The following is a 16806-nucleotide window of genomic DNA, read 5'->3' as shown; positions in this document are numbered from 1 at the left end:
GTGGGTCCTGCTGCATTCATTTAAATTACAATAATTTTAAATTAATAAGTTATAAATTCAAAGTAATTTGTGTTTATCATTGTATTGTAACATCTGAACCAGTATTAGCTTCAGTTACATGTGAGGGGCACAGATTTATTTAGTTCAGGATTACAGTTCATGTAAAGATCAGGTATATGATCAAATTCAATTCAATTATATTTGTATGGCACCAAATCATAACGTACATTATCTCAAGGCCCTTTACATAGTGAGGTGTTGGGTTTAGCATCTGAATTTGGATTCCGGATTTGAACTAAGATTATCTTTTGTTTAATGGTGCCACGAAGTCGGTTTATGACAAAGATTTAAACATCAGGCTATAGGATAATATTTGATTTTTGGAATGTTTAATTCAGGATTAATATTTGAACTGGTCAGAGCACAGTTAAAGTATTGGTATGAAACATGAAATGCAGGAAGGGACTGATTGTGGTTTTTGTTGAGATTAGGATTGAGACTAGAAGTCTGACTGTAAATTGGTCAAATATAGATATTGGTAAGGAAATCAGATCACGTGTTTGAAGGATTTGGTTGTGTGCGTGTTATGGGACTGTCCTCCGCCTAAAAATGACAAGTGGGTTGTTTTTCAAATTTATATTATATTATTACAACGTATGTGGTCGTTTTAATGACGGCAGGCCTCTAGTGGTCGTTATGTACACAGCCTCCAGAGGTCAGAGGTGGACCTGGTTAGTCCGCCAAGTTTGTGTATTTAAATGCATTTCCTTATATTCTGTAAAGTCATCAGGCTGATTCTCTGCCATGTCACCCTGACACTCACTCTGACCTGTACAAGTTCATTAATCATGTGTTGAAGCCCAAGATGCTCAGGTGAAAAGTGTTCGTGGCGTACCTCCTGTCACCAGTAGAGGCGCTGTTTTAGGAAACGTCAATTAGATCGTTATTTTTGAATATTTGCACATTTCAACACAATGCTTGAAAAATGAGAAACCTCCTCAGAAACTAGAGGGACGTTATTACAAATTATTCCGTTATATAGACCAGCAGCTCGAAAAGCAATTCATTCAAATATCTTCAAAAACTGTAGCCATGTACACATTTTGTTTGACAGGATCATTTCCATGAATAAAAACACTTAGCTAGTGTTCAATATTGACAGTAAATGTTAGATACTGTGGGCGTATGTGTGTGTGTGATACAATAAGATCACATTGTTACCAACTGATGTCAGTGTTTATATTTCCAACACAAAAAGTATTATTCTTTGTTTATTGTAACATATTTTCTCGTCACCCTTCCAATGGACGAGGAGAAACGACAAAAGAGCGTGAGTTTTTCATGAATGTCACATACAGTCCTTAATCATATTTAATAATGACGGAGTGCGGCGCTCGGCTTACCTTTGAGATCCAGACATTTCACACTGCCACCTACACACACGCCCTGCTGAGAGGGAGACAGGGAGAGGGTTAGAAGCAGGAGGTGTGAGGGAGAGGCGCGAACACACACACACACACACACACACAGATTTGGCAACAGCCGTGCATCATCCACCCTCCCTGGTCCCTTTCCGCACGGCCTCTCCATCCACGCCTCACTGTAGCAGTTTGATCAGGGAGGCTTATTGGACGCCAGAGCATGAATTATGAATTTCACACAGTTTACCGCCGCCGTTGATGGTGACACGGCGTCCTAATTAACCAGTGTATAATAATTAGAAAACAGCTGGTCATCAGTTGATGTGTTCATTTGCCAGAGCCACTGTTCCACATACATCTAATTTGACTGCATCAATCACCGGAGGTGGCACGTCGGTGCGCACGGCGGAGAACACAGAGCTTCTTTTTTTTCTACTGACAAGCGAAACAGAGAAAGACAGCAATTTTTTTTATAAATTGTTTTATTGGAGCATGACATCCTGTTTACACATCATCTGAAAGTACAATCATGCCCAGTTTTATATTTTCTGGAAACAGACGTGAACATACAAACAAGCAAAAATAAAATAATTAAGAATATCAGTCAAAATTAAACTCAAACAGGGATTTTTTTTAAGCTCCATTTTATAAATGATTGTGGGAAGAGATTGAGTTACAGGGTTTTAAATAAAATATGTAAAGCTGATTTTTTTTCTATTAATAAAAGCAGGCTTCGTCTCTGACACGACGAGGGCTCTTCTTACAGTAATGTATCTGAAGTGTTCCCTATCATTGATCAGGTCATGCAGAGGTCAACAGTTATTATAATCTTTCAAAACTGTCAAATAAATCTGTGAAACCAACGTCTGTCAGCTTCTGTGACTGTGTTTGTTTGTTTAGGGACACTGGATATATTGGCATGAGATATAATTGAGTGCTTCAGTTGGGGCCCCACGTCCACCAGGGGGCCCCACGAGTGAGCGAATTAAAACAGGGGAGTTGATTTATACTTTTGTCTGAAAGAAGGAACACTGAACATGCTGTTCATTCTAGTTGAAATATTTTTTAACTGTAGTGGGCTGATGTACAGTGTGAGTGACACATCCCAAGTCATATTCATAAGCTGTAGTGATACACGGGGGCTCATGTGATGCTTGTTTGAGTTCGTTTTGACAGTAAACTTGATCAGAGCACGAAAGATATATCGGTTAGCCATTATATGGTTGTATTTAGTTGTATTTGTATTTTCTATTTATAATCATTTACGATAAAGTTCATGTTTCAACTAAAATATCAAGCCTCAATTACATTTCTTTGTCATAAAGGTTTGATAATGACATTTTAAGAATCATTGACCGATTAAAAAAATATATACATGTATAGATATATATTCTTTTACTCCCAAATATCGATGTCAGCCCCCCAAAATCCATATGAGTTGGGCTCAGAAGTTGATGTGTAGATTTGTGACAGTATGAGTAACCCACAGTTACCCACAAGGGGGCGGGGCTCGGTGGGGACAAAGGTGACATTACACACGTCCGAGCACCAATCAGGATTCCCCACCATTTGAATCAGTGCTGATGTCGCGGGGCCAGAGGCCTCTGAGAGCTTCTGAGACCCTTCATGAATAGTTCTCTCCCACGCCGACCCTCATCCCGGCCGACTCGCTGCATCGCCGCCTTCCCATTTGCGAGCTCGCTCCCTCGTTTCCTCTGTCTGCCACTGAATACGACTCCTTGCTCAAAGGGACGCGGGGGGCACAAAGGAACTTGGAAGGCTCCCCTTGCATGGTGTGGAGCAAGATGGGACACAAAGGGGCACGGCGGCTGCAATGTGCTCCTCCTGTTGGAAGAATCAGGCGGACCAATGGGACGTAAACTGCCCTGTTTGTCTTTACAGAGGCTGCTAGAGGTGGTGGAAGTCACCCTGCTTAATCATCTGGACTGACGCACACACACACACACACACACTGTTTTATGTGTGCAGAATATACTGTATGTGTATCTGTGCTTTACCTCTGATATAAAGGAGTGGATTTGGTTTTGATTCTATTTTCAAAAATAGAAAAATGGCAATGACTGATGGGTCTGGTTGAAATATTTGTTTGTATATATATATATATTGTTTTTTTATTTGATTCATCTACTGCATCAGCCCTTTACACCATAAACCTGGAGCTCGGGTGAGGCGTGTTTTGGTATTTCACATTTCTGTCGCCTCAACAACTGCACAAGGAGGAAGAAGAAGTGTGTGTGTGTGTGTGTGTGTGTGTGTGGCTGACCGTGTGGCAACGAGCCAATGAAGATGCTCAGTACGAATGTGGAAGCAACTGGCTGGCTACATATGAGGCTTACACACACACACAGACACACACACACACACACACAAACACACACACACACACACACACACACACAGCACTTCGTCCTCCTCACAAGAAAATACTACAGTGGCAGCTGTTTTTCATCTTAATGAATTTCTGAACTTGTTCGCTCCCTCTCCACTCGCTGCTGCCTCGTGGTGGAAGACGGAAACTGGAGGCGCCGGCTGCCAAATCAATTGATGTGTCAGGAGGGAGAGGGGACAAAACGGAGCGATGAAAAGGAAAAGCTCTCTCCCTCTCCCTCTCCCTCTCTGTCTCGGAGACACACGAAGGCAGTGGGAAAAGACAGAGAGACGGGGATCTGGTTTCAAAAAGTTGACTTCCACAGTAGTCATCTCTGGTGCATTCACTAGTCTTCACTCTATTTTTTCACAACTCTCTGTGCACTATTTCTCTCCTTGGCCAATTTAATTAACTGACAAAATAAAACACAAATGTACATAATGAATGTATTTATTTAATCCAGACACACGCACATGTACGTATGTATTTTTACCGGGGGTTAAAAAACAAAATCAGCCGCGCGTTTTTCCTTTCAGCATCTTTTCTGCAATAAAGGATGAATTATTTAAAATAACACGACCTTTTATCTCACACCCTTTGAAGGCAGCAAATTAAAAATGTAAATTGGACCTTAATTAATATGCAAATATATTCATTCGCTCTTAACAATTAGCAATTAAAGCTGCAGTGTGAAAGAGCACAGACAAAATTAGTAACTTCATTTATCATTTAAAAGAGAGATCTGAAAACGTACACAACATTCAAATTGACTTTCACAGTATTCACCGCTGTCACGGCTCTTGTTCACCCGCTGCGGTTTGAAACACATGATAGTGAACATTTAGTGACTTCATTAACGCCACTTTGTGTAAAATACACTGTCCCCTTGAATGGTTGATCTCAAAAAGAATGTACACATTAGTGTGTGTGTGTGTGCTTCAGTATGATCGGTGTGTTTGGATGTTTTGCTCATTTAACTCCCTGCTGGATTTTCATATTTCAGATTGGTATGTGTGGTGAGAGTAGGAGAGACGGTGCTGTTTCAGAAACATTTACAGTAATACTAAATAAAACTATAATTAATAACAAGTCATTTCTCCCCCTCACTGTGACCTTTGGAGGAGGATGCAGGACTCTAAGAGTTTTGCATCAACGTTTGATTTGGTGACTTTATTTGAGTCTTTGGAATCAAATAATCATTAAAAAGATTAAAAAAACAGAAAAATATAGGCCAAAGCCAGAGATGAGTGACACTTTTCACATGACCTAAACTGTGACATGTATGAACAAGTGGGAGGAGGCAGACTGCACCATGTGTTGTGTAGTTAATACAGAATATATACAGTATATATATATACGTATAGTATATGACGTCTTACAAAAAGAAAAAGCACGTGAACCAATCATATCACAGAAAACACATTCAAGTGTTGATCACTTGTGAAATTGTCATGTGGATTCATGAGTATGTATGTAAATTTACATTTTGCATAAAATGTGAGGTGTGAAAACATCAGTTTCACGTATGACTCCATGTTGTCACATGACTTTTGATCAGGAGTCAGCATTGAATGAGAAAATGAAAAGAATCCCTTTTTACAGGAGTGTGACCGTTTCTTCAAGTGTGCACTTTGATTGTACTTTGACGGAGTGATGAAGGGTCTGTTCCTGGAGCCTTTACTCAAAGTGATCAGCTGATATTCTGTGGATCTGGACCTTGTTCTAGCTCTTTTTCCTTCTCTTCCTCGTGTCTGTCTCCCTTTTCCACAGACATGTACCACAACATGGAACATTTCCCCCGTCAGGCTGCTCGATGAGTGCACGGACCGCTTTAAAAAGCTACATGAACCCAGGTTCAGTAGGTCACCAAGGCCCAAACTCCTCAACAACCCAACTTCCAGCAACTACAAATCCTTTCAAGGGGAGCAACATTCACGTGATTAGCATATCATTTACATACGCAGACGTATGTGCTAATTCTGGTCGCAGTGCCTCTGGTGTCGAGGTCTGTGATATGGTCCCACGTACTGAGGAACTCATATTCCTTGTGCGACCACCCGACCGTGCAAATTCAATTCAGCCTAATAGTGCACCACCACTTTAACTGCGGCTGCTCCGATTCAATTAGAGGCGGAGGAGGATGTGAAACCGACTCTTTTATACGTCGACAAGCTTTTATCCCTTTCCTCACTCATGCACGCTGTTTCCCAAACGGCATTAGAGCAAGATCGTGTAAAAACCAGGGTGTTTTAAATAAAGCATGCCATGGCTGCGAGCGTGTGTGTGTGTGTGTTTGTGTGTGTGTGTGTGTGCTTGTGTGTGTGTGTGTGTGTGTGTGTGTGTGTGTGTGTACGTGTGTGTGTGTGTGTGTGTGTGTGCGTGTGTGTGTGTGTGTGTGTGTGTGTGCGTGGAGGCCGTCTCAATGACAGACTACACTGTGTTAGCAGCAGGTCCGTGGTGATCATCGTTGCGACCCGTGCTCCCCGCTACTGTTTTTTTCTTTTTGCTGTGTACGATTCGTCACAGCTGCCGCTGTGTGCGATTTCAAATGCACCACTAAGCGCCTCGTTACAGCCCCTCGGCCTGTAATGAGAGGAGCGACATATGTCCGGTACCCCCGCTGCTTCCTGATAAGCCCTCACATTCAGACACACTCCTCCTCCTCCTCGCACTGCTTTTATTTTGCATGCACAACCTGCTCACAAGCACCAAAGAAAAATAGTGTGGCACTTACTTAGTGACATTTACCTCCACACACACACACACACACACATACACACACAAACACACAGACACACACACACACAGGAGGGGGGGGGGGGGGGGGGGGGGGGGGCGGGGGTGAGGGGGCGGGGGGGGTGCAATAACAATCAGCATGCATTTAATTTAAAAGAAAAAAAAAGTGTTCCCTTTACAATTACACAGGCAGGGACAGATATAGCTCTCTCTCTCCCTTTCTCTCTGTGTGTGTGTGTGTGTGTGTGTGTGTGTGTGTGTGGTAGGAGCTATAACAGTTGTGGCGGCAGACTTCCGCAGTGCAACATTAATGCTAATCAAAAGAGCTGAGAAAGCAGCGGTGGTCTGTAAAAACAGATTTTCTCTTGTCTTTTCATTTCTGGAGGGATTCTTCCCCCCCCCCCCCCCCCCCCCCCCCCCCCCCTCCTCGGAGGGATTTATCCTGGGGAAATAATATTTGAAGGAATTGAATGTGGCCACATGAATTTAAGAGCGCCGCATTAGCATGTAAGGCCATTTCTCCACAGCTGTAGGATAAATAATGAAAGTTAAGTTGTGGTAATTGATTTCTCTTCAGTCCACTCAACTGAATAATCTGCGAGGGGAAACAAGCACTAAGCTGTTCATTAGAAGATTTGCCAACATGCAACTAATTCCGAGCTTATTCTCCAAACATCATGCAAGAATACAAACCCACTGTCAGAGCCTGCTCGCTCTGGAATCCCCTTTGTGTTTGGAGGGTCGGAGAACACTTCACTCCAACGCAGACCGAAAGATATTAGTCAAAAAATAACCCGACTGAGCCGGTCTGGATATTAAGGAAACTCCACACAAAGGGATGCATGTGATCATAATTCATCCGGGACAAATAGTTGACCTGAGACTGTGGGGCAGGAGAGTTCACCGTGATCACAGAGGTGTGCTAGTGTACACTAGCACACCAGAACCAGAGTCGGGCTTAAACGTTCAAATGATTCATTGGAGGGGGAAAAAAAGAAGGATTCTTGTTGTGATTTTGTGAAAACGATGTTGCCATATATTATTTCGCCAAAAATGAAGAGGTTTGCTGAAAAAAACGACAACGAGACATCTGCTGTGTGTGTGTGTGTGTGTGTGTGTGTGTGTGTACAACTTTTCAGCCAGTTGTCGATATGATATCTGTCTTCTGACACTGATAACAGAGTCTTCTTATCAAATTCCCTAACACTGCATTATAATGCATGGATCGTAATGGGAAAAAAATCAGATATATTTAGGGGACTGATGTCTATTTGTCTGCATTTCGGTGCTTGATTGGATTTTAAGGGGACCCTGGCAGTTGTGCTATTCTTGTTGTAATTGATTTTATTAGACTGAAATAATAATTGATCAATCCATCAGGAAGTGTCCCTCTCTCCCTGGGAGGAGCTGAACCCGACAGGAGCGGTTGTTTAAGCTCCTCGTGTGTTCCAGTCACTCCTCAATCCGATTGCACATCCCTGCAGTCGAGCTCTTCCTCGGTGCCGAGCATTTGTGTCGAGTCGGAGCTTGATCATCCCAATTACTTTTGTAATTACGGAGTGGGGCCAACAGGAACACAGTTTGCACAGTGAAATCACAGAGTTTAGGCGCGGTGGCCTCGGAACCCGCCGGCTCCAGCCGATTATTGTTTACCACTCCTATGAAAATGTCACCAAAAGCAACACTGCTTTATCCACTTACAACATTTCAAAGGAGTGCAAAGGGGCCCAAGGGTGCAATAAAAAAGAAGCTTTAAATAGTCTTCAGTGCCGGTCCTCGGGGGAATTGCCCCTCGCCTGAAAAGACCTAATTTAATAAATTTGCTCTTTAGGCGTTCATCTTTTCGTTTTGCATCGTCTTATTATGAATTCATTCACATGCAGCCCTTTTGGTCTAAATATTGCCCCTCTTAGCTAATGCTTAACCATACATATTTTACTCTTGCAGGAGGACCACCTACATTCGTTTGCCAATGCGGCGTGCTTCATTAGCACCTCCGAGATAATACGCTGGCTGTATGCTTAATGTAAGCACTGCTAAGTCTCTAATTTTCCACAAATAATTCCCCTTGATCTCAAGTGAAATTTATGCGGGGGGGGGGGGGGAGGCACGCAGCATGCTTTAACATCGCTGGTCCAAGTAAAGTAAGTATGTACATAAAATTAATTATAAATGGCAGAGTGTGTGGCTAAGAGAGAATAAGTGAGTTTATCTTATTTTGAGAAAGTATGTGTGTCACAGGGAAGTGGCTGCTCCAACTCTTTAACTCTAAAGCAGAGTTGATACTGTTGCGCCAAGATGAAGCTTTTTTTATTCAAGACACATTGAGGTCATTGTTGAAGTTCTATTGAAGTTGGGAAACTGACCACAACCAGCCCAAGTGATCAAGGCTGACGGAACCAGGATCATTATCACCTCACATCACCAGGATGTCATTTGTTGACTGACAGAGGGGATAACCCTAACCCTAACCCTAACCCTCCATTTTGGATTTTATCCTTCTGTCGCACTACCTTACAGCAGTTACAGTTTTAACATGTCTTGATGTAGCGTTGATAACTCTGAAGGGGATACATGTTGTCCCCACCGGGGATAAGATTCAGCAGAGATGGGGATATGTAGACCAGAAGGGGGGAAATCCCATGTGCCCCCCCAGCAAATTGCAACCTGATTGTGAGGAGTAAAATATTCTGAAACATTAAAAACAACATACATGAGCAAATCTAACTGAGAATGACATTTTGTTGCGTCATTAGAGGAGTGGGGCCTTTCACAGGCTTTGAGTTCCATTGGGTGGTGCCAGCTTTTTTTTTCAAAGTACAGTTCATAGTGAATGAAAAGCATGAGAAGGAACGATGTATACCCTGCGCACACTGTTTACCTTTTAGAATGTAATAATATTATTTCATAATGATGTCATCATGACGATGATGCAAAAATAAATTCATTACTACACTGTAAGACATCAGTCTCTCATTTCATAGTGAGTCAAGATGGTGTCATTCCACGGTCGTATAGAATGCAGATAAACCTAGAAAAAAAGCATTTTGTACGATAATTTTATGACGTCACGTAATCACTGTATATGATATCATATGATAAGGGAATAATTGTCTGATCCATAGTATCTTTGAATTGTCTCTGTATTGTTTGTGGAGATATTTTGGAAAATTAGTATTTCTGACCTTGACCTCTGACTGATCAGCTCCAAAAGTGAATCATCTGTAATATTCCAACCAAGTTTGGTTAAAAACCCTTGCATGCACTGTTGAGTTATTTTGTTTGTGTGTTTGTGTGTGTGTGTGTGTGTGTGTACACAGCTAAGACGGTGTGCAGGGTAATGACATTCATTGGCATCTCAAATTATTGTGCGTTTAGAACTAAATCAAAATCAGGGCATGTGGTGTACCTGCGAGCAGGAAGGTCATCTGGGAATGCTGAGGGCTACTGGAAGGCTAATGGATGACAATTTTATGAAACATTATGAATATTAACATAATCCCCCCCCAATCGTAATGGTCACCAGAACAAACGAAAGCGCACACAAGCTGTCCACGTTACAAGGTCTTTCTTCTCTGGCTGCAGCCCAGTGAGCCAGTCATGGAATAATGGTCCACGAGACATTTCTTGTTGTCTCTCTACTGACAAGTTTTAATGCCCCCCCAAAATATGTGTAGAAAATAGACTATATTTAACTTTTTTACTGCATTGATACCGAATCGGAGAAATTCACTTACTAAACTGAACATCCTGCAGCAAACGATACACGTAGCACTGCGCCCCGCGTGCCGACGCACCGGTCTCTTCGCCGTGATTGATGAGGCTGCGTTTTTCCAAGGAGCGGTGTTGTCAGTCTGAATGCAGCGTGTTTGGAGCGGAGATTGTGTTAGTGCTCTGCTGCAATAAGCCTGATGGAGGCTGATGATTCTAATTATCCAGGGGGGGTTTAGTGTGTGTGTGTACATACTGATACACATAGTACTTATTGGTGCTCATTGTTTACGGTACGTGTATAAGCTTCTAGGTTTTAAATAAAATCTGAGTTGACTGTCAGATGCAGTGAACTGTGATGTGACGTTTCATTTCTCTGGGTCTTGTACCAGGTTACAGTGTTGATATTGATCCTGCTCTGGAGTGCTGTAATATCATTGCATGGTACAGTTCTTTTTTTCAGATCAGATTTGCTGATGTTGCATTGAAGAACATGGTTGCACTCACTTTTCTAAAGCAATATTTCAATTTACTGGAGAACTTTCCCTCTTTGTTGGACTTTAAACCCTCCGATGAAGACTTGGTGTCTCAGTTTGCACTGTAAGCCTTTAAAAAATGTAATATTATCTGTATAAAGTTTATCAGTTAAAGGGGGAGTAACTGATTTTAATCCAATACACTTTTTGTATAAGTCGGTGAAGTTTTCCTCCCAACCCGCTAGATGTCTGTTCTCTGCGTGTGCGGTCTCCCTCCCGAGTGCAGTCCAAAAAATCAACAACATACAAGCTTTCTCCAAAATCACTTACTGCCTATTCAAAATCTTTGGGACTCTCGATATATCAAACCTATACTGGCAAGGCTTCCTCCGATCTTTGATACACGTGTCATTTCAACATGCACCTGCTGTTACTGTAAGTTGACAAGCTCTCGTTCATTTTGGAATGCTGCCCCCTGCCTGTGAGGTACGTCATTGATGCTCTGAAGCATCTCTTTGACACAATAACAGCGTAACATCTTTCACTAGCAAACCTTGTTGCTGCAGTAGGAATTTGAAACTGTGTCTTTTGGATATAAAATGTCATGCACCTTATAATTTGATCTCTTTAGACATTTGTGTTAAATTGTGTTATAATTTGTAATGGCCAAAAACACCCAACGACCTTGATCTTTGACCACCAAAACCCACCAGTTTTCAGAGCTTCAGAGCTCATAAGAATGGGACGGGCGTACTGGATGACCCAAAAACATACAGTCTGTGGCCCATTTATATGGACAAAGTTGGACAAAGAGCAAGTAACAAATCAGCGAGACAAAATGTTCTTTCTGAATATGCAGTTCTGTTCAGTAGGAAAAGGATTTCAGGGGTAGCTGGCAAAACTAAACACAGTCGTATAGTGTATAATTGGGGAAACAGATGCTGTGTGAGATGTCCCAAGTCTTAGTGATAAGAAAGAGGAAAGGATCTTTGCCTACTAAACCCCGATCCCCATGGTTATTGTGTCAATGGGGCTGAGAATTTGTCCCTCTACAGACCATCACTTCTGAGCAGCCTTCTGTAAACTGACGCCATGTAATCCTGTTTATCTCATCAGTTCATACCACACAACTTTCGCCCTGCTCTTCCAGTATCACACACTTTTTTTGAGATCTGAGACAGCTGGCATGAAATTCTAAAACACGTCCTGACATTGCCGTGGGCTCTTCCTGACGCGACCACATTTTTTAAAAACATGTTTAATTTTATTGGAGCCAAAAACATTATGTGCCTGTTGCTGTGGCAGCTTAAAGACGAGTCAAGAAAGGAGGGGAGAGGAGTAGCAATAACTGTGCAACTAAAAGGAGGGAGAAAGTGGACGCACACACGCACACACGCACTCACACACACACACACACACACACACACACACACACACAGATCTATCCAACTGGAATAAAAACCCTTACCCCAACAACTACAGCTCATAACATGTAGTAGCTTTAAGTTGCGCCCATCCCCATGATGACAGTCTGAGACTAAAGTTGTCATAAAGTAATGCAGTGCAAGCTTTTATGGTCCATGACAATTTTCCAAATTCTTTCTCAGGGATACACATATTGGCCCCTGTGTTGGGAAACACAGAAACTTAGTCAGCCACTGCCTAAGCACGGCCACAGACCGTCACAGTGCATCAGTAAGACATGCAGTGAGACCGACACAAAGACAACTGGTGTAGATATGTGCAGCAGTGTACCTGGAGTTGCTGCAGGATGTGTGGTCGTGGTTGAACCTGGTGTCTGCTGCAGCTCTGCTGGTAGGCCGCTGTTACCTCTGTCAAGGTGAGGCAGCTCTCATCTGAAACACAAGAACACAATCATTCACTGCTTTAATGTCTCTGCGTCCCAGTGAGCCACCCGCAATCGTTCAGCAGTGCTTAAAAGGCACACAAATGCCATACGGTGAGAAGGGAGAGGGACGTGAATGGCTGTCTGACAATAAATCAACCAATCAGACAATTCGATTTATCAACCATAGCCTTATGGGATGAGATATTCCAGATGTGGGAGACCACGGAGGATTTTTATGACTGAAACATGTAAACGTTTTGATCTTTACGTATCCTTCCAAAGCTGGGTTGCATTTTAGTTCCATACATTTTAGGGATAATAAAATGAAGATAAATAAAGTCCTGGGGCCTGATTTATAAAACTATGAACCATACTTATAGTTTAACTGTGCATAAACAATCAGATTTATAAAACTGTGCACACACCATGAAATGTCCCTTTATAAATCACATTCATGTTGAAAATGTGTGTACGTGCTAACCTCATATCCCGTCCACCACTTTCCCACAGTCAGCATCATTGGTCAATGCAAAATTGTTATGAATAGTGATGAATATTTCGTTCCAATGAGGAGGACGGCAGTTCAACATGCAGGACACCTCCTGAAATTAAACTAAATGGTCAAATGTGAAGGTGAATGTCTTAACAACTCTGATAATCACTGCTGAAGTATGAACAAGTGGAGGCCCAGGGGGAAACGAAACTCACCTCTTGATACTTGTTTTTAAAAATCTACACGTACATCTGATTAATTAATTTAATAGCACAGTAAGCACAGTTTTGATTTGTAACATTTAGAGTCAGTGTTTGGTGCAGATGGTGGAGAGATGTGGAGTGAGTTTCTGTACCCCTGGTTCCCCTGACAGCTCTGCCATACATGGTCCCATGTTCACTTATTGACTCACAGGCCAAGGTAGCTGCTGAATAAAAATTCCACGGACACAGCATATTTTTACCAGCCAACACAATGAATTATCCTTTTGTGTCACATATTTGTTTCTGTATTTCACTGAAATAATAATTTAAAGAGGTCAGAGCAAAATGTGTAGCAAGATTTTATTACATTTGTATTAGGATTAAAGGAACAGCACCAGGCTGGTTTCAGTCATACTCATACAATTCTCAGTCTGTTAATGTTAACAAAGACTTACATACATTTATACAATAGTTAGTCATGGAGTTCCACAAGGTTCTGTGCTGGGAGTCTGGGACCCGATACTTCTCACTTTATATATGCTTCCTTTAGGCAACATTCAGAAAGCACCACATCAATTTCCATTGCTACGCTGATGATACCCAGCTGTATTTATCTATAAAGCCAGATGAAACTAATCAGGTAGACAAAATTCAGGACTGTCTTAAAGACATAAAGGCCTGGATGACTTATAATATTTTACTTCTAAATTCAGAAAAAAAATGAGGTCATTGTACTCTGCCCTAAACACCTCAGAGTAACATTATCTGACATTATCTAACCCTGGATGGTATAACCTTGGCCTCCAGCTCTACTCTGAGGAACCTTGGAGTTACCTTTGACCAGGACATGTCCTTTGACTCACACATAAAACAAGTCTCTAGGACAGCCTTCTTTCACCTGCGCAATATGAAAATATTAGAAACACCCTATCTCAAAAGGATGCTGAAAAACTAGTCCATGCATTTGCCACTTCTAGACTGGACTACTGTAATACATTACTGTTAGGATGTTCCCCTAAAAAGTCTGTCAGAAGCCTCCAGTTAATCCAAAATGCAGCAGCACAAGTTCTGACAGGAACTAGAAAAAGAGATCATATGTGTCCAGTGTTAGAATCAAGCATCTCTCCCTCTCTCTCCTCATTCTGCGGGTATCTCTGACTCCATGGCTGCAGGATCTAGATCAACACTTCTCAACTATTATTATTATTACTACTACCAAACTATGTATTATCAGAATTATTATTATTATTACTACCTGTTGCTATAATCGTTGTGATTAACAACATTATTACATCTATAAGTGAAACTATTATTATTGTCACCATAAGAACCAGTCTGACAGAGCTTAAAACTACGGTGCCAGAACTGTTCCTGATGTTTCTCTCCTCTCACCAACCAGTCGAGAAAGATGTTCCACCTAAAACTGAGTCTGGTTCTGTTAAAGGTCATGTAAAGTGCCTTGATCATATGTATGTCATGATTTGGTGCTATAGAAAAAAAAACTGGATTGAATGAAATAAAAATTAGTTTAACATACTGATCAGCAGTTAAAACATTAGAATGTATAAGCCAGAATTCAACTCTGGAAGTCTTGATCAAAATTCTAAATATAATACACATACACACAGGTCACACTTGCTGTGCTCAGGTTCACGATTGTTCCTCCGTCAAATAACTACTTTGTGTTCTGGTCTTTGACATACTGGCAACACACAGAACAATTCATCAACACTTCATACATTAGCCAGCCTGCTATCTCTAAACCTCTAATTACCGATGTATTTCGGTATAAATAATAATAATATGTATATAGATAGATATTCTGACATCTTTGTTGAATCAATGTGTAAGTGACAAATTTAATTTTCAATAATTACTCATTCAATTATTAATTATTTATTCAGTTATTTAAGATGAATCTCCAGAGGTCACCGGAATGAAATGATGATCATATCATATTATCCTAATTGCAGTATTTCTATACATCTTGACCTGAAACACTTGAGCACTGAGTGATATAATTGTGGCCAATGGTAGATAGAGATGAGTTATAAACGTGTCAAGAATGCACGTAGAGTTCAACACTTTGAGTGATTATGCAGAAATTCTGAAGTCAGTAATTTTTGTGATATTTCTGTTTCCGGCTCATCAGCCCAGGAGGACCACAAGGACATGGTGGCAAAACATGTAGGAGAAGATAATGATGCAAAATAAATGTTGAGCATTTTTCTGAAAACGGATTGATTCAAACAGCCCTGGTACTGTAACTTACCCTTTCTGTCAGCGTTCTTGTGCTCAGCAAAGCCGGATACTATCTGTCCATCAGGAGGGAAAGACACATGTTTCCCTCCTTTACTTGTCTTCTTCAAGTTCTCCTGCAGTCTTTGTGCTCCATCATCATCGCTCTGCTCATCCTTTTCATTGTCACTACAGTGGGTCATCCCTCTGTTTGGGACCGAGGAACGCTCAGAATGTGAAAGCGAAGCGTCGGTTCACTTCAAGCAGGAAACACTCGACATGTCAGCAGCCACTGTAGCTCTGCTGTGGAGCCATAGCTACTGTTGCTGAAGTAATCCTGATTCAAAGAGGGAGCAGGAATGTGAACAGCAGCTGTACCACTGGTCCTGTTGGATGTGAAGTGCTGCTCTTTCCACTCTGTGGCACTTGGAAAGACAAGCCACTGAAGAAACAATATCTTATTCATGAGTTGTGAGTGAAACCCAATATGTTTGTATCCAATGACGCATTCAAAACAGGTAAGGCACTGCACATTAATGTGCCTATTTAAATTCAGCATTTACGTCGACATTCAGTACACAGGCAATAAGATGGGCAGGTATATTGAGAACACCTTTGTGAAACTGCCCGGGTCTACGTGAGATGTGGCGTGGGTCACTTGTAGAGACAAACTCACAACAATAAAGGGCTTTCATCTTCTTTCAGCTCAAACGCTGTGGCCAAACACAAGGTTACAAGTTTTTATTTTGGGCCAGTTCACGTCAAGACATACACGTGTATCTGAACATGTTAAAAATAAAATAACAGTTTATAATATTTTGGTGATTGAACAGATTGTACTCAGTTTTTGCCACAATACAGATGATGAAATATCACATGTTTGAGGCAAAAAGATACATTCATGCAGCTTTCAATGTTTTATATTTATGTTTTATGTAAAGTCTTAGCATATATTGTTTTTCACACATTGCCATGTTACAATGTTACATTACACAAGAAGATATGTGTGATCAAAAGTAATCCTTTCCTTTGTCTTTGATGGAGACATGTTTCAGTGTGGCAGGCGGACTTTAGACATCTGAGAGACAACACAACCTGCTGCCTGCTACATGTGGAACAACCAGAGTCGTGAGTGGAGCTCTGAGGTCACAGATGTGCCTCTGGCAGTATCAAGTGTTGACTTATTAATTCCACATTCTCTACTTGTTATCAGCTGAAAATGAAGAAAACAAGTAAGAAGCGAACCTGAGGCTACAATCAAATGAATCCAAAAAGAAGTCAAAAATGCAG

The 16806-nt window shown here is 41.4% G+C and overlaps 1 protein-coding gene across 1 annotated transcript in view; it reads right to left on the bottom strand.

Annotated features, from left to right (window-relative positions):
• The window catches only part of si:dkey-288a3.2 (protein phosphatase 1 regulatory subunit 37), a 48308-nt gene extending 32589 nt beyond the window's left edge, over positions 1–15719 (bottom strand). Inside the window, exons 1-3 of the mRNA XM_035611032.2 lie at positions 15551–15719; positions 12489–12589; positions 1404–1449 (exon numbers count right to left, since the gene is read on the bottom strand). Of these exons, the coding sequence (XP_035466925.2) occupies positions 1404–1449; positions 12489–12589; positions 15551–15719 (316 nt within the window). The remainder of the gene's footprint in view (positions 1–1403; positions 1450–12488; positions 12590–15550) is intronic.
• Positions 15720–16806: the final 1087 nt, after the last annotated feature.

Source organism: Scophthalmus maximus, chromosome 15 (assembly GCF_022379125.1).
Source record: "Scophthalmus maximus strain ysfricsl-2021 chromosome 15, ASM2237912v1, whole genome shotgun sequence".
Classification (NCBI taxonomy): Eukaryota; Metazoa; Chordata; class Actinopteri; order Pleuronectiformes; family Scophthalmidae; genus Scophthalmus; species Scophthalmus maximus.
The sequence above is the reverse complement of the archived record's forward strand: the minus strand, read 5'-3'. Positions and strand labels throughout refer to the sequence as shown.